Raw genomic sequence first — 23,034 nt, forward strand, 5'->3', positions numbered from 1 at the left:
AAACAAACACGTGCGTTCTTTTTACAATATGATTAAGTTAAAGCAAGAAAGGGAAGGAAAAAAAGATAGGAATGTTTCCCTCATCATACTGTAGAAGAAAACAACTCAGACGTCTTCCTCATTAACCACTGGAGCACACGCACACAGTACCGTTGAGCATTAACGTTATGAACTACATTTCCCATGAGTATCCATTTCCGCTGCGGATGATGCTGTTACTTTAAATTGGCGTCATAGAAAAAGGAAAATTATCCAATAGCAAACGCCTGTACTCAGAGTAACACGTCACTCTTGTAAAGTGCAGAAGCCGGCTGACAGGGAGCGATCCCCTCACAGACGCCTTTTTATCTTCTACGTCCGTCTGTTTTTACATCCAAATGCTGTAATTTGTTTTCAGCTCAACAGTCTATTTAGTTCCCGTCAAGACCTGAGGCCAACTTTATAAAAAGGTAAGAGACTGGTTTAATTTCGGTCGAAAGTAGGTCGTCCGTTTTAGCTTCCATTTAAGAAGGGACAGGAAGTAGATTAATGCTACATTCCGTTAGCTAACCCTGCCAACTGTGCGAAGTGGCGTTAGCTTGTAGATTTCTAACTAGAGAGGGTTTCCCCCGCCATTCCGGACTATTGAAAGTAATGTTTCTGTGAAATTATTTTGGCTTTTTAAACCGCAACCATTATCTAACCGCCTTTGGCATTATCGCATGGCGTGTAAATAACCAGATTTGAGTGCTGTTAGAACAAACATTTTGTTCAGGAGTTTCGTGCTACGTGATTATTTCTGGCTTGTGGATTTTATCATTACTTAGCTCAGCGTTTCTCAGTCCATGTCCTCAGGACCCACTGCCCTGTATGTTTTAGAGGTAACCCAACCTCAACACGCCCGAATTAAATGAATAGCTCGTTAAGAGGCTGTAAAGAACTTGATGAGGCAGTTCATTAATCTGAATCAGGTGTATTGGAGTAGGAGGGCAGTGGATCGTGGGGACCTGGATTGAGAAACACTGACTTAACTGTAGCCAGGTTAATTTTAATATGCGATGGCACCTCAGAAGGAGAACCACATAGTTTTCTGCACTGTTGCATTTCACAGACAACACAGGCAATTGAAAGACGGAAATTAAATAGTTTAGATAATATAATACCAACTTCATCTTCACCCTTTACTCAGCTGATTTACTGCACTATCATTTAGAACAAGTTTATAGTTAGAGGATATCTATCTATCTATCTATCTATATAAAAAAAATTATATATCAGAATCAGAAATACTTTATTAATCCCTTTGGAATTCCTCAGGGGAATTGTGTGTGTGTATATATATATATATATATATATATATATATATATATATATATATATATATATATATATATAATTAGGGCAGGGCAATATGGCCTAAAAATAAAATCTCAGATTTTTTTATAACCAAATCCGATTTCCCATTTTAATCGATTTATTTTCTTTTCTTTTACAAAACATGAACTTATTAAAAACATTTATTTGTTTATATAGATGAATGCCAGCAATAATAAAGCATATAATGTCATAACTTTCCCACCATATAAACAACTTCATATCTTATATAGAAATATGCGACACAACTGCATCCGTGATCTCTTTCCATCTGGATCATTATCATACAGGATCCACTGTAGGAATAATTCCCCTGATGAAGGTTGTCTCTTAACGAGGGTTTGTGGGTTAAGTTGACTTCTGCATCTCGTAGAGAGCAGCATTTCTCACTGCAGTTATACACACAGCTAAATCCCAGGCATGAGTGAAGGGTCACTTCACTGAAAATCTGTCAGACAAACACCGTTCTGGTGTGGAGGGAGGGCTAAGTCTGCTGCTAACTAACTATGGAAAAAAAAATCCCAAATTTCATAAAAATACATTTTTGATTACGGAACATCATAGTATAGTAATATTTCTTGATTTTCCAGCAACGGAAAAATAAAGTTCAATAATAAAGTTGAAAATAACAGTTGTTTGCATGTTTATGATGTTTGTCAATATCAGGACATTCAGATTGATTGATTGATTGATTGATGAAATAATTATAAACACAGAGTTCATAATTATCTGACTGCTTACATTCATTGATGAAGAAAGTAGCAATGTGCAGTGATAAAGAAAATTGAGGATGCAACACAGTGAGGCATACTAGGCGTACCAGGCTGTGCTGAGTTAGTAGTTAATGCGCTCGCATTTCAGGACCAGAGGGAATCGTTCCTTTCAGGCAATGGCACCTAAATTGTGGATGTGCTGCCTTTCTCTTTGAGATTCTGTTTATTCTTTTAAAAACATTTTTTTTTGAAAACATTTTATTCAAGCAGATGTTTTAGTTTTATACCTGCTTTCTTATTTCTTCTTATTCTCTTTTATGTCTTTTATTTTCAGTACTTCTATTGTAAATCATTTTGTTTTTTATCTGTGAAAGGTGCTATATAAATTTTTTTTCCTTCCCATTGCAGGCTGCTAAGTGACGCTTTTTAATAGGCGTCACTAATGTTTCATACACAAATGCTGTCAAAAGTAAAGCCTAGATAAATGGGACCAGTCAACATTTTTATACACACCCACTCATTATTTTAGGGACGTCTTTGGGCTGCTACTGTCGTCATCACAATGTGCAGATCAGGTTTTATGATGACGTTTTATGCGTCATACCTTCGGAGATCTGTGTCCTATTTTAGCACAGAAGAGAAAGGATCATCTATATAAAGGGAGGATGTTAACTGTAGGAGAGACCAGTTAGACTAAAGAGACAGAAAAAGACGCGAGGAGCAGCACAGTTTGGACTAGCAGTGCCACGGGGATCATATCTTGTTCTATTTGACTGACGACTTCATTGTGGTGAACTGCTCTCTTGTTTTTTGGTGGGTATAGCTGCACGATGTCAACCTACCAGGAGTTCATCCAACAGAATGAGGATAGGGATGGTGTGAGATTCAGCTGGAACCTCTGGCCCTCAAGCCGTCTGGAGGCCACCAGACTTGTGGTTCCTGTCTCCTGCCTCTTTACACCTCTCAAGGAGAGGCCCAACCTGCCACCTGTCCAGTATGAGCCAGTTCTGTGCAGCCGGGCCAACTGTAAAGCAGTTCTCAACCCACTATGGTAAGTTTAACAGAAATACAAAGCCCTGGCCTGCATATGCTGGGGGTTGATTTACTCCTATTGGTTAGCCTTTAAAATAATTATTAAATGTTACCGTCCATATTTACATGTTGGTTGTGACAAATCATTTATTTCCAGTTCCGCACTGGAGCTTGGTTTTTCTTCTCTCTTTATAGAGAGCATTAAACATGTTTTAATATTTTTAAATGGGTCATCTTCCAAACGTTTAATCTTATATTATTTTTTATCATTTTAATTATTTATTTTTGTCTTATGAAGTACTTTTATCTAATTTTACATATTTATTTTTCATTTCATAGACTGTGGTACATTAGAACTGCAAACATGTTTAAGACAATTCACTGTCATCGACAGTTTTATATCTAAAACTACTTACAGCGTCCCTCTTTTTCCTCCCTGTTATAGTCAGGTAGACTTTAGAGCCAAAATATGGGCATGCAACTTCTGCTTCCAGAGAAACCCCGTGAGTACAAATCAGCTTTTTCTTTTATGCCACTTACTGTAAAATGTTGTACAACCCCTTGTCTTAATGTGGACTGACTGGTTAATCTGGTTCTTTGTGTCTCTGTGTGCTCGCGCAGTTCCCTCCTTCTTATGCAGGCATATCTGAGGTGAACCAGCCAGCTGAACTCATGCCTCAGTTTTCTACCATTGAGTACATAGTACAGGTAAATACCATTTTGTGCCTGCAATCTGACCTTAGCCATGTACATGAAGTACTGAAGATATGTAGTGCATAACCTTAATAATTTCTATTTAGTAATATATAGGTGGAGCAGAGTTAAGGGCCGCCCTTTGGCTCATCAATGTACATCAATGTATTGTAGCAATTTACAGCATATGTGCATGGAAACATCATTGTAAAGTCTCCTCAGACCTCTGTTTAATGGCGAAGTAGGCTGTATATTTTCTGCTGAGATAAAAGTTATAATCAAGGACAACTGATTTCACATGTTAATGATCTGAAGTGCTATAATGCAGTATGTTAAAGTACACAGAAGGATGTAATTAGCAATATTAATATAAAGAAACGATTGACTGCTGTTGTAGTCAGCAAGTGCAACTAAGTAAATAGTGCATACAGTTTCTTAGAGTAACATGAGATTCTGAAGCTCACATGGTGGCCCTGTTAGTGGCTGTTCTCAGCTTGCAGAAAACCCAGCAGTTAACAAGCTTCCTTTTTCTTTCTTTTTCAAAAAGTATAAATTCATTGTCACTATAGTGAGAATAAAGCTTGAAATATCACTTGTATTTAACCCTACTCTTTTTTTTTTTTTTTAACAGCGTGGGGCCCCAGCCCCTCTGATCTTTCTATATGTTGTGGACACATGTTTGGAAGAAGAGGACCTCCAGGCCCTCAAGGAGTCTCTTCAGATGTCCCTGAGTCTACTGCCACCCAACGCCCTGGTGGGCCTCATCACATTTGGACGCATGGTTCAAGTTCATGAGCTGAGCTGTGAGGGGATTGCCAAGAGCTATGTGTTCAGGGGGACCAAGGACCTCTCCTCCAAACAGATCCAGGTCAGTCCAAAAATATGAGGAATAATTTAAGATGATGATACAGACAAAGAGATATTGTGGGAATTTGTGTAAATTAGTTGCAAAGCTTCAGCATGTAGTACTCATGGTGATATTAAAGACAACTGTTTGGATCAGGATGTCCATGTTAATGGGCTTAAAATGGTTGAAAATAGTTAGAAATCTGAAACAAAGTTGCTGATTTATTTATTTTGAAAAACTATGTTCCAGGAGATGCTTGGTTTGACAAAGCCAGCAGCATCAGGACAGCAAGGTCGCCCTGCGGCCCCCCAGGATGCCGCTGCCTCTTGCAGGTATGGACTGACTTTGTTTCCTACTGGTTGTCAGGAGTAACTATTTTCAAAAGGGCCAGCAACAGTGTGTTTCTGTTTTTCTGAGATCTTTGTGTGTTACTGTCAGGTTCCTTCAGCCTGTGCACCGAGTGGACATGAATCTGACAGACTTGCTTGGAGAGCTTCAGAGAGACCCTTGGCCTGTCCCTCAGGGCAAACGGCCACTCCGCTCCACTGGTGTTGCCTTGTCAGTTGCTGTGGGCCTTTTGGAGGTACAACAAACACCCATACTGTGTGATAAGGGGATATAGATAATACTGGACAGTAAAATAAATTCTTTACACACTTTGAGTTTTATTTCTGTGAACAGAGATTTACTCATCAAGTGCATACAAATAAATGATCAGCCATTAAAGTGCTTTGTGGTGACTTGAACTTTATCCTCTTCGAGGCAGCCACGCCACATGTTAACTGTTCAGAAAGTCACACACAGCCTGATAATCATCTTCTGTGGTAACAGTAGATTTGCTCTGTCAGTTCAAAGGCTGGTTACTGTTGGCCTTCTGTCTCTTCCCTCCAACATCATTATCCTCTCACTTCTCCTCATGATAATCTGTGTGCTTATATAACTGCTAGTGCAGAAGGTCATTTCCATGCTTTACTTTTCCTCAGCCAACACAAGATGATTTTTATTCTTTCACCGACTCCAGATTTAGCTTGTGAAATTAGTTTTATACAGACAGAAGAGCAGCAAAAAACTTTCACCATCCAGTAAACGTTAGCTTATTCTGCAGTTGTGGACAATTTATCCCTTTGAATCACTGCTTACAGAGTACTTATTATTAGAGGGTTAAATAATATTTAAAGTTTGTTGTAGCTGTTTTGTTGGTAAATCGCTGTTTCCACATTTTCCATTGTGTTCTGGACTTTCCCAGACCTTTGGACTTTGGATTTGACTGATGGGTTGGATTGTGATGTGTACCCTTTGCCTAAACTGATTTGCTAAACACTTATCCTGACTTGTTGAGATATACACAGTTAAATGACATTTTTTCTTTAAAACAGTAATGGCAGGATGGAAATTATTTCAAGTTCACTGGATGAAGAAAGTTGGAGATAAATTTGTTTAATTATGCTTATTTTCTAATGTTAAATCCTTATTCCTTAACTTATTTATGTAAAACCACATTTATTCATTTTATTTGCTTTAACTGGTTTAATTACAGTTTTATGAGGATAAATTTTCATAAGTGAGATTGAGTTTTGATGTTTTAAACTACCAGGCTATTGCCTTCTTTCTCCCAACTTTACTGTTCAGTGAACATATTTAAGGTGTTTAATTGTCTGTTAATGCTCTTATCTGTATCTGGAAAATACAAGTATCATTAACACACATGCTATTTACAGATGTATGTTATTACCACAAATCAATATGAAAAGAAATTTGGTCTTTCTTACTTGGAAAGAAATAGCTACATGAACACCAAAAAAATTAAACCTTTTTTAAATGGTTTCTCCTCAGGGCACATTTCCCAACACAGGGGCTCGTGTGATGCTTTTCATTGGTGGACCGCCAACCCAGGGCCCAGGCATGGTGGTGGGAGACGAGTTAAAAACCCCCATCCGCTCCTGGCACGACATCCAGAAGGACAATGCACGGCATTTGAAGAAAGCCACAAAGGTGACAAATACATGAACTTCATCAAATCTTTGTATAAGTCCTCATGCCTGTGTGAAATATAAAATCTTCTTCATGGCTGTTTCCCTCCCAAATGTCTGTTAGCAGAGACGTGTATAATGTGCCAGGGTATATACAGATTTTTATTAACGTCTTTTAATCTCCTTATTTCCACAGTACTATGAAGCTTTGGCCAATCGATCTGCAGTAAATGGCCACAGTATTGACATCTACGCCTGTGCCCTGGACCAGACGGGACTGCTGGAAATGAAGTGCTTATCTAATCTCACAGGGTACGTCAGCAACATTCTGTTGATTTGGTTGAGGTTGTGATTTTTATTTGTTCAAACCTAATATGCATTAACTACATTTTGTAATGCTTTGCTGTGTTTCAGGGGACACATAGTGATGGGAGACTCTTTCAATACTTCCCTGTTTAAGCAAACTTTCCAAAGAGTTTTTAGTAAGGACTACAACGGAGACTTCCGCATGGCTTTTGGGGGTGTCCTGGAGGTCAAGGTAAAGAAATTTCATTCACTGGAGCACCAGGTTATGAGTTTAATTACTGTCTGGTGATTATCGGTTCTATTAAACTTGTCAAGTGTTAGTATGAGATTGTCTTTCTCTTTATCTGTAGACCTCAAGGGAGGTGAAGGTTTGTGGTGCCATTGGACCATGTGTTTCTCTCAACTCAAAGGGAACCTGTGTTTCAGAGAACGTGAGTCACTGTCCCAGATAAAACTGGGAAACTCAGATTAATTTCTCTCACGACTGGTAATCTGAACTATCATTCACTGGCATTCCTCACAATGTGTTCTCTGTTTGTAGGAGATGGGTATTGGTGGCACATGCCAGTGGAAAATCTGCAGTCTCAACCCCTCCACTACTCTGGGAGTTTACTTTGAGGTTGTGAATCAGGTAAAAGACAATTTTCTTTTAACTTAAATAGGAGCACAGAAAATCAACTAAATCAACTCAAACGAGTCATTATAATGGAGAAATAATGATGCAAATATTTAACAGAAACACCTAAAAGAATGGTTTATTGTGTTGTGGTTTGTTCAGCAAATGTAGAGTATGAATGAATGTTTTGTTTGTGTGCAGCACAATGCACCAGTTCCCCAGGGTGGCCGAGGGGCGATCCAGTTTGTGACCCAGTACCAGCACTCCAACACACAGAGGAGGATACGGGTCACTACCATTGCCAGGAAGTAAGCCTGATTTTATTGTTGATGTAGAAGTTGTGCAGTGATTTGAAACATCCTGATTTACTGGTTTCTTTTGCTTAAAAGATCTTGATGTGAAAATATTCTCATAGAGGAGTTCCTAAAGTAAACAAGTGAGCGTGACTTCAATCAATATTAGCTTCACTAGTGCGGATGTTTGCTTACCTGCAATTTAGGTTGACATCTTCAGAGACCTTTTAAATTATGTGTATGCGTCATTCACACCACACCCACACTCAGTTGCACTTCTAATCCTTTCCTCATTCTTTTTTTTTCCCCTTTTATCTTTCTTTCTTTGACTACTGAAGTTGGGCAGATGCCCAGTCTCAGATTCAGCACATCGAGTCTTCATTTGACCAAGAAGCCGCCGCAGTGCTCATGGCTCGCCTGGGAGTCTTCAGGGCAGAGTCAGAGGAAGGACCAGACGTGCTGCGTTGGCTTGACAGGCAGCTCATCCGCCTGGTGAGTGACAAGCTAATCCCCTGTTATATTTGTGACAACAATGGCCATCTGTAAGTGGTATTTTTAGGATTGTGTGATAAACAAAGTTCATGCGGCATTTTGTCTTCTCTTATTGTGACGTATTGAAATTCCATGTTGTGAAAGGTTCATACAGTGGTATGTTCAGTATTTAAAGAATGTTTTTTCCACCCATGTTTTCAGTGTCAGAAGTTTGGCCAGTTCAACAAGGACGATCCTACATCCTTCAAATTGTCGGAGTCTCTGTCCCTCTATCCACAGGTAAACCCGCCACCTAGTGTAAACATAATAAAAGTACAATTTACCTTTTACTTGTTTGACCAAATGGAATTAATTTCTAATTGTTATAATTTGTATGTGATAGATTTGTATATTTTTACATGTTTTTTATTATTATTATTATTATTACAAATTAAGCTGCATTCAACATGTTTTCTACAACTTTCAACAATTTCACAGGAACGGTAATGTGCTGCACTGTGGGGTAAATTGTGATCGGTAGCTTACTCTTTTGGTGATTTATGAAAGTTTTCCAGGCATTTATATACCATCAGGAGGCTTACAATCCTGCCGCAACATGTTGCATTTATTCAAAGACCCTGTAGATGGTAAATCCTCAATGAGTGACCCATGATAACACCATTATTTATTACGTTTTTATAATTTATTAAAAAACAGAAAAAGCTCACTATCGCTATGTTGCTAAGGTCTCTGTTTTGTCATGGAAATTCTGATGAAGCCACTAATTGCCAAACTTTTGACAAATTAGATTAAATTGTCAGTAATGTCCCATAAGGAGCAGCCAAAGATCAACAGGTGTTCAGAAAGTGGTTTCTGTCTAAAAAGAACAAAAATAATGGTCCTATATGGCTGGAATAAAACAAGGAAGACATTTTTGGCACCACTGTGTGGTTTTGTGAGGATAGTAGCCAAAAAATAAAAAATAGATATGCACATGAAAAAAGGCTTGGTCGCTGTTGATCGGTGTGTTATTTCTTCAAAGTACTGTTAGTAATATTTCTGTTTTGTGTTATTGGTCGGCCTTTATGCTGTTATATCTATCGATAAATTAATTTTACATCATTTTAGCTTCATAATGTGACAACTGGGGCTGGCCATGAAAAAAACATCTGTATGTTGACAGTTCTTAAAAGGTTAAGGCCTCTACATACAGTTTACTTTAAAAAAACAAAAACAAAAAAAAAACAAGGTGTTAATCAGAATTTTCTCCTTCACTTGCAGTTTATGTTCCACCTGCGGCGATCACCGTTCCTTCAGGTGTTTAACAACAGCCCAGATGAGTCATCCTATTACAGGCACCACTTTGTCAGGCAGGACTTGACCCAGTCTCTGATCATGGTCCAGCCCATCCTCTACGCATACTCCTTCCACGGACCACCAGAGGTCAGCCTTATTCCCTGCAGCCTGTTGTGTGTCACCCTGCTAGTACACCAGCTGTGCCTCTCCTAGAAGCTTTTGCAAAGCTCTTTTGATGCTGAAGTGAAGAAAGATGTGTCCTGAATGTTTGGTTTGTTACTCACAGCCCGTGCTCCTGGATAGCAGCAGTATCCTGCCAGATCGAATCCTACTGATGGACACTTTCTTCCAGCTGGTCATCTACCATGGAGAGGTAAGACAGCAGACCACTAGCAAGGAATGCTGTGAAAGAAGATGATGCATATCTATTTCAAAACCTAATTCTCAATATTGTAACTGTTGTAAAGGCAATATCACCTCCTTAACTGCTTTTGCTGGAGGTAAAACATTTATGTCTTTATTTTCAGACCATAGCCCAGTGGCGAAAGGCGGGCTACCAGGACATGACAGAGTATGAGAACTTCAAACAGCTGCTCCAGGCTCCGCTGGATGATGCTCAAGAGATCCTGCAGACCCGCTTCCCCATGCCGCGCTACGTAGACACCGAGCATGGAGGCTCTCAGGCTCGCTTCCTGCTCTCCAAAGTCAACCCATCTCAGACCCACAACAACCTCTATGCATGGGGACAGGTACAGTATTACAACTTGCTGTCTTTTTTTAATTTCATTTTATTTTTTTATTGTCTTTTGTATCATGTAAAGGACTATAATTAGTTAATTTGCATTTTCTAAGTGGCAGTATAAATTCAGGATGCATTCAAGTATATGATCAAATTTAGTAACCTTTTGTAACCTTCTTTCTGCAGTTATGGCACATACTGTCGTTCTAAAAATGGGATTAACAACTGAGGGGTTTTAGTGGTGCCTGCAATGAAGTTATCGTAGTTCAGAGTTACATCATAAAAAGATCTGTTTGTAAACTGAGTAAATCTTTTAATCATTGTTTTGTGTTGGCCCTTGTGTCCTCTGTGACTGTAGGAGACAGGAGCCCCGATCTTGACCGATGACGTCAGCTTACAGGTCTTCATGGACCACCTGAAAAAACTGGCTGTTTCCAGCTCGGCGTAGATGTTTCAGCTCTACCACGAAAAGGAAAGGAGGGTTACAACATTCCTGTAAAGCCACCGAGATCCATTAACATTTCTCATGTTTTTGTAAAAGAGCCAGACCCTTACAGTCTACTGCTTGTGTTTTCCTTTCTTTCTTTTCTTTTTCTTTTTATTATTTTCTTTTTTTTTATTTTGCTGTCTTGATTTGACATTTCCATTTAACAAAAATCTGCAGGGAGCAGCATGTTCCTGAAATTTTAACAAGTAGTGGTCATTTATGAGAAATGACTTCTTTAGATGATTTTTGTATTAGAAATGTCAACATTTCTATTGTTTGTTTTATATTAGGTATTAGCTCTGAAATGCAGAGTGATTAGACTAATTTAATTTGTTGTTTGTCCTAAAATGTGTCTACTGCGTCAGACTCAGTTGATGGTGCTGTGTAATACCATGCCTATATATACATGTTTGCTTTGTCCATAGCTAAAGATGACGTGTTAAGAATGTTTCACATAAATAACTTATAATGGTACCACAAATGCCTGCTATGAGAGGGGGTGGGGATTGCATGGCGAATCCGACTTACTGCTGATGGATTATTGATCAGTTTTACAAAGACTCCTACAAGGATTATGCCTCAAATGTTTTCCAAGAAAATTCCTCTTGTTAAAGATTGAGGATCAACGTTCTGAGGAGCGGAAGTCAATCACATCAGCTCAGCTGAGACTGGCTCTGTTTTCAATGATGAACAGTTTGCTTTATTTTTAACTTTGTAGGACACTATGGTTCTCATCTCGATTGTTGACCATCTGGTGTTTTTGCTGCCAATGGCTGCTCAAGTGTCAATGATCAAACTTTGATATGGTAGGAGACCGTTTAGAAGGGATGGTTGTGTGGTTTGAAACCTGTCTGGATTCCTAATACTATACATATAAAATATCTGTCAACAATGAACACTCTTTGTTGTCTGTCCTTGCTCCAGTATTCTATACAGATACTATTTTCACAGGAGATTTTTATAGTGTTTACACATTTGCTAAAACCTGTTTGCTCCATTTCACACATAAGCTGCTGAGACTTTAGCTGAGTTTGGTTAGTTTATATCAGTTTGGCTCCGTATAAGAAAAATTATAGGTAATATGAATGCAAACCACTGATCAGAACACTATGTCCTCGTTGCGTATTGTACTCGGCAACAATTATGTTTTTTTCCTCATTCATCACTATTGATGTAACAGTACACAAACCCAATCATAAAACCTCCCAGTCACCATCTACTGTTGCTGTAAGCTGATTTCAGAGCAGACAGTATGATTTCGAGGATCAGTGAATGGCGGATTATGAAGACTAATCTTCAGGGGCTACGTGTTAAGAGGCAAATTCTTATCAGCTTTAAGCAGACTTGCCATTAAAATACAAATGAGGTCTGGGTCTATCAAGCTTAGGGCGTACTGTGCTGCACTCTGAAGCCACATTTGCTCCAAAGGTATTCAAGGCTAAATAAACAAAAAAGGCTGTGCAAAAGTTGTTAATCTCTTCTGACATGGATACTCGAGCATGAATTTAGCTGTTTATAGTAGAGCTGGGACCTGGGATTTCAGGTCATGTAGGTGGTTATGATCCCTTGAAAAAAAAAAAAAATTGCACCTCCATTTAATCATTGTTTACTTGCATGGCCTTTGTGATTATGGAAAAGCTTTACATCCTTAATGAGGTTCTAAAAAACAACACATCCAAATTTCACTACTTAAAGAATAACAGTTTAGGGCCCAAATTTATAAAAGAAAAGAGCACAAAAAGGCCTAAAGAAGGAATTTAAGGCAAGGCTGTCCTGTAGGTTTTAGTTGTTTCCCTGCTCCAACACACCTGATTCAAATCAAATGGATCCAACAGCTTCTTGTCGACTTCTTCACAATGACCCATTGACTTCAGTCAGTTGTGTTAGAGCAGGAAAAGAACAAAAACCTGCAGGATAGCAGCTCTTGAGAACCGAAGTTTCACACGTTACATTACACTGAGGGTACAAAACGGAAGAAAATCATTTGCACTCCTTAGTTGTTCTCCACCAGTTTATTTTATCTCAAGTGATAAGAGTACAATACACATCCTGAAACCAAAAAGCACACTCAAAGAATTTCCTTTTCCTGAGAAGACACAACTTGGCCTGAAAACCACCACAGAGTATTATTATATTTTTAAGAAGCTTACATTAACTGCAGCACTTACAATATTCACTCAAAATCAGTAGATGGAGAAGATTAAACTGCTCAGTTTACAGAACTCTAACCTCTTTGATTCTCTTTAGCTTTGAGTAAAAAAATGTAATTACAGTAATGAAAAACAATGTGCAGACAGTGACAAGAATTAGGCTACACTTTATGGGAGTAACACTGATGCAAAAACAGACTGTTGTCAATATTTGACACAGTCTCCAAGGAACCTCAAATCATGTTTTCTGATACGCTTCATTTACTGTACACACCATGACATCAAGGTAAAAGACTCTTTGCTGGCCTGACTCTGGAAATGTACACATATCATTTCCCTGAAAGCGATAAAGAAAGTATTTTTTATGTAATTTCATTTGTTCCTTGACGCACAAATGAGCAAAAGGGTGCAAATTAAAGGGATCTTGAGCACTCAATATTATAAAACATGCCTTAGAAATATTCTGTCCTGTCTGTAGCTATAAATAAAGCTAGGCTGTTTGTATCCGATTAAGTTGTGCTTTTGCATCTGATGGCTGTGACCTCATAATCATGTTCAATATACTGCCTAAGCCAAGTTGCTTTCACTTACAACACCAACCCACAGGCTTCACTCCGTCCTTCGTCATGCCTGTCTATGTGCTCCCACCTAATAATACACCATGTTCATCCTCTCCAGGCTCTACAACATATTGTGTTGCATAGCTGACTTAGAAACTTAAGTCACTTTAAGTCAGCTTCCAGTTCTGCCATATGGAACAGAGACTAAGCTTTCAATCAGCAGAAACAACAGTATGACAAAGGTATCAGAAACACACTTCCTATGTTTCGAGAGGCCTTGAACTGAAGACCTCTGCAATAAAGGAAAATGAACAACATTAACTGGATAGTTCAACAGTACAATAATTCCTTTTATATCCTGAGAGCACTTAAACTTTTTTTGCTTCTGCTGGCATTTATTTCCGAGTGTGTTGTGTTTTCAGTAGTGTTGGCAAATCGATCCAAATAATGGTAACAGTATCAATCGATACCAGTGTGATGAGATTGATATTTTTCTTACAGAGTGCTTTGGGGGTTAAAAGCCAAAGATGTGAATGAGAGCAAACCAGTAGTAGGTTTTGCATTTGTTTAGCTAATTTGCACTCTTGACTTTATTTTTCTCAATTGTGTGTGATAAAAGGAAATAACAGAGCTATTTCATTTTGTTACGTTGCTGATGATGTTATTATGTTATATTGTTAACAAATAAAAAAGCTTAAATTTAAAATTTTCAGATCTGCCATTCAGTTTGGTAATAAAAATGTTTTATTTGAGAATAATCTTTATACTGTGTTTGATTCTGATCATAATAATCATCAATAATTAAAAGCAAAATCAGTAAATGATTTTGAAATTTCAAGCAAATAGTATCATATCAGTATCAGTGATACTTGCCCTGGATTTACTTGGTATCAGCTCGATACCAAAAATTGCAGTACCGCCTAGCCTGAGGTTTTCGTGAATCTGACCTGTGACCTGTTGTGTGTAGAGAGTAACTGTCAAAGAGGGGGGATGGGCCGGCTGTTCACCAAAGTGACGGTGGCCTGCTGAGTTGACTTTAAATTGTGAGTCCATGTTTTTCTGTTTAAATTGTGCTGCAACACATTCGTTCCATCTGAACCTAAAAGCGCAAATCATCTGAGTCTGAGGGTGAACAGTGTTTACAGTCCCAAAATAAATAGGGTCAGACAGGTCTGACATCTCAGCTACCACAGTAGCTTATATCTTCCACCCCGAGGACAAAACCATACTTTAACACGATTTTACAAACTAAATCAGGTCAAGGCTTTCTACCAAGGTGCCCCAAATCCTGAGGAAATAGCTTGTGGAAGAACTACAGGTATTAAAGACTCTGCCAAGTTAGAGCTGAATGCTCTTGCATTCATTTGATTATATCCCCAGAATGGTTTTTAAAATGTAAATGGCTAAATCATCATTCTCTTGTCCCAAGAAGAGCTTTGTGTCTTTAAATCTCCCAGTAGTTGTTCCCAACCGCTGACAAAAGTCTTATTGAATATCAACGTGGATGTCCAATGACTTTACCACGGTTTGGTAAATAGTACTTATGGCATCCATATGGATGGTCAACAGTTGTCTCCTGAGTTTATAGTAGGGCAGGGTATCGCCACTAATTCACTGAATTTGTTTGATTCGATTCACAACAGCCTGTTTCAATTCATTTACAGCCAATTATGGAACAATACCTATTTTTCTTGACTATTAAAGACTTTCTCAGATAACTTTTTTTTTTTTTTTTTTTTTTACATAAAACAGTTAATTTACTTCACAATCAAAATCAGTTTTCTGGGAGTACTCAGATTACTGTAATAATCTGATCTGACACGTCTACATTAATTCCTGAAGTACCGTAACATATAGTGTTGCTCCAGATTCAGAGCCAAAATAAACTCGACTTTATTTATTTAACACTTCATCATTTATTTACTGAGAGCTAAAGAAGTGGTCAAACAGAACTTATAACTGCAGGAGTCAATTTTAGAAAAAAAAATCCCTGACTGCACACAAAATTAGTCATGTTTATATAAATTACTGCAAACAAACAAACAACTTTAAATTAGAGAAGATAAGCCTATAGTTATCCATAATGTAAAGCATTTACAGTATTGTGAAGATTATTTAAGGTAGATTGTCTGAAGGATGGTTTAAAATGATGGCTACAGGACGTCATGAGAATGAAAATGAGAGGATATTTGAATCAACTTAAACTTTAAGAGAATTAAAATTCTTCCATTTGGTGATAACAGGCAACAATAACAATATTTATCCTGATGTGAAGTGAAATCAGTCTGCAGAGAGAACTGAAGGAATGCGTATTTACGCACATCCACGGCCTGGTAATCGCATGTTGCATGTGTGTGATGGATGGAGGGTGGGGATGCGTCTTAATAATAAAAACAGAAAAAGAGAGCGTCATAAGAAAATCCAATGCTTAATGGGAACGAGCATCAAATCCTCTGACAACGTGACGCACGGCTGGCACGTCGCTCATGGGTCACCGCGTGTGAATTGAATGGAAATGTTTCCTTTTTGAGCAAAGCTGAGTTCTGTGTTGGAGATGCTGTCTGTCAAAGGAGGTTTTTAAAAACTGAAGAGGTGGGGTGCCAAATGGGACCCCATTCTCACCTGGTGTGCTTGGACATAAGTCGCGGCTTGTGCGTCTCTTCCACTTTCCATCAATGAACTTTTCGGTACTCGGCGTGCTGCTGCAGCATCCTTCACGCGGACAATGAAGGCATCCCGCAGATCCAGGACCCTCCTGTCGGTCGGCTTGAACTTCCTCGCCCTCTTTTTCGCCATAACCGCATTTATAACGACGTACTGGTGCGTGGGGACACAGAGAGTTCCCAAACCGAAGTGCAGTAAGCTGCGGACGCACCAGTGCATCGACTACGGAGTGAACGAAACGGACCCCAACAAAGTGGTTTACAGCTGGGAGACCGGGGACGACAGGTTCTTGTTCCGACAGTTCCACACTGGCATCTGGTTCTCATGCGAGGAAAATATCCACGATGAAAGTAAGGGAAGGTGTGTGCGTTTGGTGCGTGTATGTGGCCCTTACTCTTACTGCCCTGTTAGTAAGTTAGTAAGTCATCTCCTAAAGAAGTGTTTTAAGAATAACCCAGTGTTTCTTTTATAATTTCTTTTTCAAAATATTTTCACTATATTTATTGGTACAGCTGTTTCTTTTAAATTTGTCTCAAATCTTAGGTTATATTAGAATATGTTGCTTTTAACTTAAGTTTTTTTTATTATTATTATCTTTAAGTCACGACTATTGCTATAATCACAATAACTGTAACAGACAGCAGGCTGTTGTATAAGCCTCAGCAACTGAGATACCAGTCAGAATAAATAAACTAAATGTATGGTCTGAACATATCTCAATTGATTCCCTTTACCTAAATTGTTGTGTTTTCTTTTGAATGACATTTCAAAACACTTACTTTGCTTTCACCATCTGGTTTATGCAATTTTAACTGGAATGAAAAAAGAAAAAAAGAAACCAGTGCTATTTATTATTAAATCAGTATTTCTGAGTGTTTCTACCAAAAATTAAATTCTGACACAAGCACATCTCAATCTGCTTTATGAGGACAACAAAACTAAAGTCTGGCAGAGGGTGAAAGCAACTTTGAAATCAAAGGATGGCCACAAACTCATCACTCAAGGCTGGAATGAGGCAGATGTTTCTTTGTGAATAATGCAATAAAAAAAAGCCACATACACGATTATCCTAGAAAGATATTTACTTTGTTATGCTAAAACTGTGCTCCCCAATTCAGAGGATCACAGCAGGACAAGCCGTCATGCCCCACAGCCAGGAGAACCAAGATCTGGATGGAGGATAACAACAATCTCCAGATGTGAACCCTGTTAAAAAAAAAACCTCTGCAAAAACATCAGAAGAAAGATGGATGGTCATAAACCATCAAGCAAATCTGAACAGTGTGATTTTTTTGACAAAAGAGTGGTAGAAAGTTACAAAACAGTAGTTTTGAGCAGTGGTCTCTTTTTTTTTTTATTTTTTCAAGAGCTGTATATATGAGAAAAAATGTGTATGAGAACAAAAGAACACAATAAAGTAAGATGAAGAAATGAAAATATTATACTTACAACATTAAATCAGTTATTAATAATAACGGCTGCATTGTACTTTACATGACATCACAGTCATTACTTAATTTGATTACGTTGGATTTTTGCTAACTTATTACCACCATATGCAACATGCTTGTCATGGGAAGGTAAAGTCAGAGGTGTGAATTAGCCATGCATGGTGCGTTAACTAGAGGCTGATAGTGCAACATTCATCATTCAGCCTGCTGAGCTAAAAATACTCGTTTCATAAGAAGAGACACAAATCACAGATTCTGATTTTCAAGGACTTGTTTAACATCACTATCTTATCAAGTGGTTGCACTTTGGGTAGGGGGATGGACTGAACGGCTTGAGTTAATATGGATTATGTAACTGGGGACTTGATGAGTTTTTCCTCAAAGCAGCTGTTGCCATCCTGCTTCCACCTGATTAAAGATTTCCAGTCACAGCTAATCCAGCAACAAGCAATGCTTGACAGATGACAGGAGCATTATTTATCAAGGGTCATTTTTCTGTCCAGTTGGGTAAACTGACACATGCGCTGAGTGCATGTAACAGCTTTTGGTGAGCATGACTGGTTTTAATGCATCAGTTTTGTTGTTGTTTTTTTTTTTTTAACCAGATGTTTTATCAGATTTACCAACTCAACATCTGGGGACTGTGTGAGTGGTCAGGCAAAGCGTATTTCTGGCATATGTCTCATATTCAGCATTGAATGTATTCATTTTTGAACTTATGAACGTTGCGTTTTGTGTTGCTGTGAGGATTAACCAGGTCATGCTAGGCTGATTCTGTTAAACACACCTGGAAACTGGGAATTAGTTAGAGATTACGGCTTGGACTGAAGCTTGTACAGTATCAATTAAGCACTTAGCATGTTTATCAGTTTTCTAAGGTAACCACAAATGGATATTCTTTAGCTATAATGAATTCCTTCACATAAAAACCCTCACACGTGTGAATGTTTGCATACAGAATTCCAAAGATAATGTGCCCTACTACCTTATAGCATCATTCTTTTTTCTGCTTTGCTCATAGGTGAGAGATGCCGAAGTTTTATAGATTTGGCCCCTGCATCAGAGAAAGGTGAGTATCATCACCTGGAGGCTCAAACATGATCAAAAGTTCTTCCACAAGCACACTGACAACATTTAATGTGGTAGTTTGTTGTTTGGTCCTGACAGTAAACCTCTCATTTCCCCTGATAAGCTCATCCAGTCCAGTCTCATCAGGAAAGTATAAGTAATATGTTTGTTTACTGGTCTAAGACTAACATGAGATCCGAAGGTAGTATTCATGTGACAAAAATCTCTGTGCATTATTTTTAAAAAATTGTTTTTTGCAAAAACATAGTAAATTATGAGTCTCAAACCAATTATTTCTTAGGACATAAACTGTAATCTCCATAAGCATTTGGCCAAGTAAACACTAGCAACATGTGGAAAGTGGTTATCTTTAAACAGGACATGTTTGGTGATGTCAGATGGTGATGTGTTTTTTTTCTTTTTTAAATTTAAAACTTAGAATAGTAGAATAGCGTGAGAAAAATGTACTTACACAAATAAAAATAAAATAAAATAAAAAATAATGTGCTATTTACTGTCAGTGTGCCCCATTAACAATTAGCTTTGAGATAAACCGGCAAACAAAATTGCATTAAAAAAGCTCTACATCATAATGCTTTAAGAAATATTACAAATAAGACTTCCTGATGTGTTTGTAAAATTTAAAGCCTGCTTCTCTCACTCTCTTCTGATGAGATCGAGATTTTAAGCTTTCTGAGGTGCTAAAGAACATATCAGATTTATTATGACCCCTGGCAGCCAATCCTTCGAACTTGTGTGGTCAACCTCCAAACTGACCTTCAAGGAAAAGTTCCCCTACACTGAAAAAACAAAACAAAAAAAACACATTTAATACTAAAATTTGGCTTCTGTCTGTAATTTAAAGAGACACCATTCACTTCCACATCAAATTACTCTAAAATGTCATCTACAGTACGTTATTCTTCACTGAGACTACATTAATTAAGTTTTAGTTTGAGATTGCCTCCAGGGATGAAAAAAAACTAAGAAATGACTTTTATTAGCAAGTCATGCTGATCACTAACTGCAGTCCAAAAATATTTAAGAAAAACCTATCGGAGCTTATTAGAGAGTCCCCTAGTGGTCAAATAATACAAAATCGCCTCCTTTAAATGGATCCTGAGTCAGCTAATGTGCCACTTGATACAACACATCCAATAATACCAGATTTGTTTGGGTTCCTGCATCCTAGGTTCCTGGATGGATGGATGGATGGATGGATGGATGGATGGTTGGATGGATGGATGGATGGATGGATGGATGGATGGATGGATGGATGGATGGATGGATGGATGGATGGATGGATGGATAGATGGATGGATGGATGGATAGATGGATGGATGGATGGATAGATAGATGGATGATGGATGGATGGATGAATGGATGGTTGGATGGATAGATAGATAGATAGATAGATAGATAGATAGATAGATAGATAGATAGATAGATGGATGGATGGATGGATGGATGGATGGATGGATGGATGGATGGTTGGATGGATGGATGGATGGATGGATGGATGGATGGATAGATGGATGGATGGATGGATGGATGGATGGATGGATAGATGGATGGATGGATGGATAGAAAGATGGATGATGGATGGATGGATGATGGATGGATGGATGGATGGATGAATGGATGGTTGGATGGATAGATAGATAGATGGATGATGGATGGATGGATGGATGGATGGATGGATGGATGGATGGATGGATGGATGGATGGATGATGGATGGATGGATGGATGGATGAATGGATGGTTGGATGGATAGATAGATAGATAGATAGATAGATGGATGGATGGATGGATGGATGGATGGATGGATGGATGGATGGATGGATGGATGGTTGGATGGATGGATGGATGGATGGATGGATGGATAGATAGACAGACAGACAGACAGACAGACAGACAGACAGACAGACAGACAGACAGACAGACAGATAGATAGATAGATAGATAGATAGATAGATAGATAGATAGATAGATAGATAGATAGATGGATGGATGGATGATGGATGGATGGATGGATGGATGGATGGATAGGCGTCAGTGCTGACCCGCTGTAGTGGTGCCAGTGTACGTACTGTAAGGTTCAGAAATGTATCTTTGCGTATAGAAGTCGGATGCCGTGCCATAATCAATATATCAAATATAAGATCATGTGGTGTTAACAGCCATCCTTTGAGTGTTTCAGTAGACTGCAAACCTGAAACAGAATCTTTATTGGAGACATAAATAAATTATGTGTGATTGCCAAAGTTAACTTAAACTAACATGACACAGCTTGTAGTCTATAAAGGAAAGTAGGGCAGTGGTACCACACACACTAAAATGAATGAACACAGATTTAATTGCTTTTGTGGAACAATATTATAATTTAATCTTTTTTTCAGGGATGCTGTGGCTGTCGCTCGTTTCTGAGATGCTGTACATTGTTTTGCTGGTGGTGGGCTTCAGCCTCATGTGTTTGGAGTTGGTCCACTCCAGTAATGTCATTGATGGACTCAAGCTAAATGCCTTTGCTGCTATCTTCACAGTCCTCTCAGGTAGCCTGATTTTATTAACTATGATAAAACAGGGCTCTAGCTGGTCATGATGTAGATTCTCATGCCTATTTTCTGCATTATTTTCAGGTCTTCTTGGTATGGTGGCTCATGTAATGTACACACAGGTCTTCCAGGTCACTGTCAGCCTTGGCCCACCTGACTGGAGGCCCTACAACTGGGACTATGGTTGGTCTTTCTGGTAAGATTCTACACACACACTCAGATCAACAGGAAATCATATGCTTTCCATCCTACATATTGCAGCTGAACGTCCAGCATCACTGTCAGTAATGAAAGAGGTCCAAAGCTCTCATGTTATGGTGGGATTACGCTTTGGGGTCCAAAGCACGAATGCAGATTTGATTAGAATTGCATAAGGGGATAATATTTCTCTTCAATAAAAGATGCTCAGTATGTAGAAATTCAATTTAAAGGATGTAAAACTCTTAAGATTTTGTTGAGGACATGTGTGAAATATACACAATGTTTTGATTGTCTGACCTGGTGTATTCACTCAGATGGCTTCATGGTCAATATGCACATTGAGTGATTGTAATTTGACTTTCATGTTATTCACAGCAGAATAACTACATTTGTTTAATCGAATAGTGAATCCTTTATTATTATTTACTTTATTGTGTTGTGTGTTATATCAGCATGGCGTGGGCGTCCTTCACCTGCTGCATGGGCGCATCTGTCACCACCCTCAACTCCTACACGAAGACCGTCATCGAGTTCAGACACAAACGCAAGACTTTTGAGCAAACTATTCGAGAGGAGCATGCTCGGGAGGCTTATGGATATTTCCGGGATCACTCCTTGCATTCAATCTCTAAATCTGTGGAGGTTTACACCAGCCAGTCCCTAAAATGTGGCAGGAAGACTCCCATACCCACTGATTCCTTGGATTTGAGTGACTTTGCAGCGTCTTTGGGGGAAGAACAGTGCTGAGTGAACCAGAACAGTAATGTTTCTCATGGTGTGGCATTTTGAAGGCCATGGATGCTTTTAATCATATTCACCTTTGCAGACTACAAGCCACATTGTCAGCTCCATTGGATGCTTTTCTATATTTGCCTTAACTGAAACTGGTTTTGGGGCGTCAAGCCACTGAGGTTCAAAGTTGGATGGTCAACTTGAGAACTGGAAAAAGTGGACATTCAATGACATGGATGGATTGCTGTTGTCTGTTTGTATAAGTTAACCACAGTGTAGAATTAAAAGAAAATGCTGAGTATACCCATATAAACAGAATGAGTGTGTCAGTTGCTCACAGCCTGATGAAGCGTTCAGTCAATCAGAAAATCAAAGCAGAAACAAAGTGATAGTTTAACAGCATTTTCATTGTTGTATAATAAAGCAACACATTTACTTCAATTGTTTGCCTAATATAAATTACAAATAAGCTGTGGAGAAGGTTTGTATGGTTGGGATAAATAGTGAAAAAGTGCATCCTGTTCTTTTTAATGTCAAAAGTGTTATTGTAAGACTAACTTATGACACAACAATGTGATACAAATCTACAAATAATTGATAAAATCTACAAATAGTTGTTACACAAAATGTTTTAGCATGAAAATGACAGAAAAAAAGAGAAAATGAAAATGCACATTGCATAACTAGAAAGATAAAGAGTTAACATATTGGCTCACACAATGTGTGTCTTTTTAGATGTTTCTGTCTTTATTGGAGTAAAAGGGAAACCAGCGCTGTCAAAGTTATCTTTTTAGTGTTTCAGACACAAAAATGTAATATTTAAAGGCCCTTTTGTT

The 23,034-nt window shown here is 38.4% G+C and overlaps 2 protein-coding genes across 2 annotated transcripts; both read left to right on the forward strand.

Annotated features, from left to right (window-relative positions):
- The first annotated feature begins 276 nt into the window (after positions 1–276).
- Positions 277–11,705, forward strand: sec23b (SEC23 homolog B, coat complex II component). Its single transcript, XM_041984152.1, has 19 exons — positions 277–449; positions 2,890–3,117; positions 3,544–3,601; positions 3,720–3,806; positions 4,423–4,659; positions 4,888–4,970; positions 5,077–5,221; positions 6,472–6,630; positions 6,805–6,920; positions 7,023–7,146; positions 7,265–7,345; positions 7,456–7,545; positions 7,732–7,838; positions 8,162–8,315; positions 8,517–8,594; positions 9,576–9,737; positions 9,877–9,963; positions 10,118–10,339; positions 10,688–11,705. The coding sequence occupies exons 2-19, from the start codon at positions 2,897–2,899 to the stop codon at positions 10,775–10,777; spliced, it is 2,301 nt and encodes a 766-aa protein (XP_041840086.1). The 5' UTR covers positions 277–449; positions 2,890–2,896; the 3' UTR covers positions 10,778–11,705.
- A 4,504-nt stretch (positions 11,706–16,209) lies between these two features.
- Positions 16,210–22,567, forward strand: LOC121639023 (germ cell-specific gene 1-like protein). The gene is made up of 5 exons (XM_041984173.1): positions 16,210–16,540; positions 18,663–18,710; positions 21,110–21,262; positions 21,350–21,461; positions 21,919–22,567. Exons 1-5 carry the CDS (start codon positions 16,252–16,254, stop codon positions 22,211–22,213), a joined length of 897 nt encoding a protein of 298 aa, XP_041840107.1. The 5' UTR covers positions 16,210–16,251; the 3' UTR covers positions 22,214–22,567.
- The last annotated feature ends 467 nt before the right edge of the window (positions 22,568–23,034 follow it).

The sequence above is a fragment of the Melanotaenia boesemani genome, chromosome 4 (assembly GCF_017639745.1).
Source record: "Melanotaenia boesemani isolate fMelBoe1 chromosome 4, fMelBoe1.pri, whole genome shotgun sequence".
Classification (NCBI taxonomy): domain Eukaryota; kingdom Metazoa; phylum Chordata; class Actinopteri; order Atheriniformes; family Melanotaeniidae; genus Melanotaenia; species Melanotaenia boesemani.

What these genes read in the sequence shown, in the direction of transcription:
- sec23b (XM_041984152.1), top strand. Translation starts at nt 2,897, where the DNA reads ATGTCAACCTACCAGGAGTTCATCCAACAGAATGAGGATAGGGATGGT. An exon ending in CCATTGAGTACATAGTACAG is followed by an intron (nt 3,807 to 4,422) that starts GTAAATACCATT and finishes TTTTTTTAACAG; the next exon opens with CGTGGGGCCCCAGCCCCTCT. An exon ending in ACTTTGAGGTTGTGAATCAG is followed by an intron (nt 7,546 to 7,731) that starts GTAAAAGACAAT and finishes GTTTGTGTGCAG; the next exon opens with CACAATGCACCAGTTCCCCA.
- LOC121639023 (XM_041984173.1), top strand. Translation starts at nt 16,252, where the DNA reads ATGAAGGCATCCCGCAGATCCAGGACCCTCCTGTCGGTCGGCTTGAAC. An exon ending in TATCTTCACAGTCCTCTCAG is followed by an intron (nt 21,263 to 21,349) that starts GTAGCCTGATTT and finishes CATTATTTTCAG; the next exon opens with GTCTTCTTGGTATGGTGGCT. An exon ending in GACTATGGTTGGTCTTTCTG is followed by an intron (nt 21,462 to 21,918) that starts GTAAGATTCTAC and finishes GTGTTATATCAG; the next exon opens with CATGGCGTGGGCGTCCTTCA.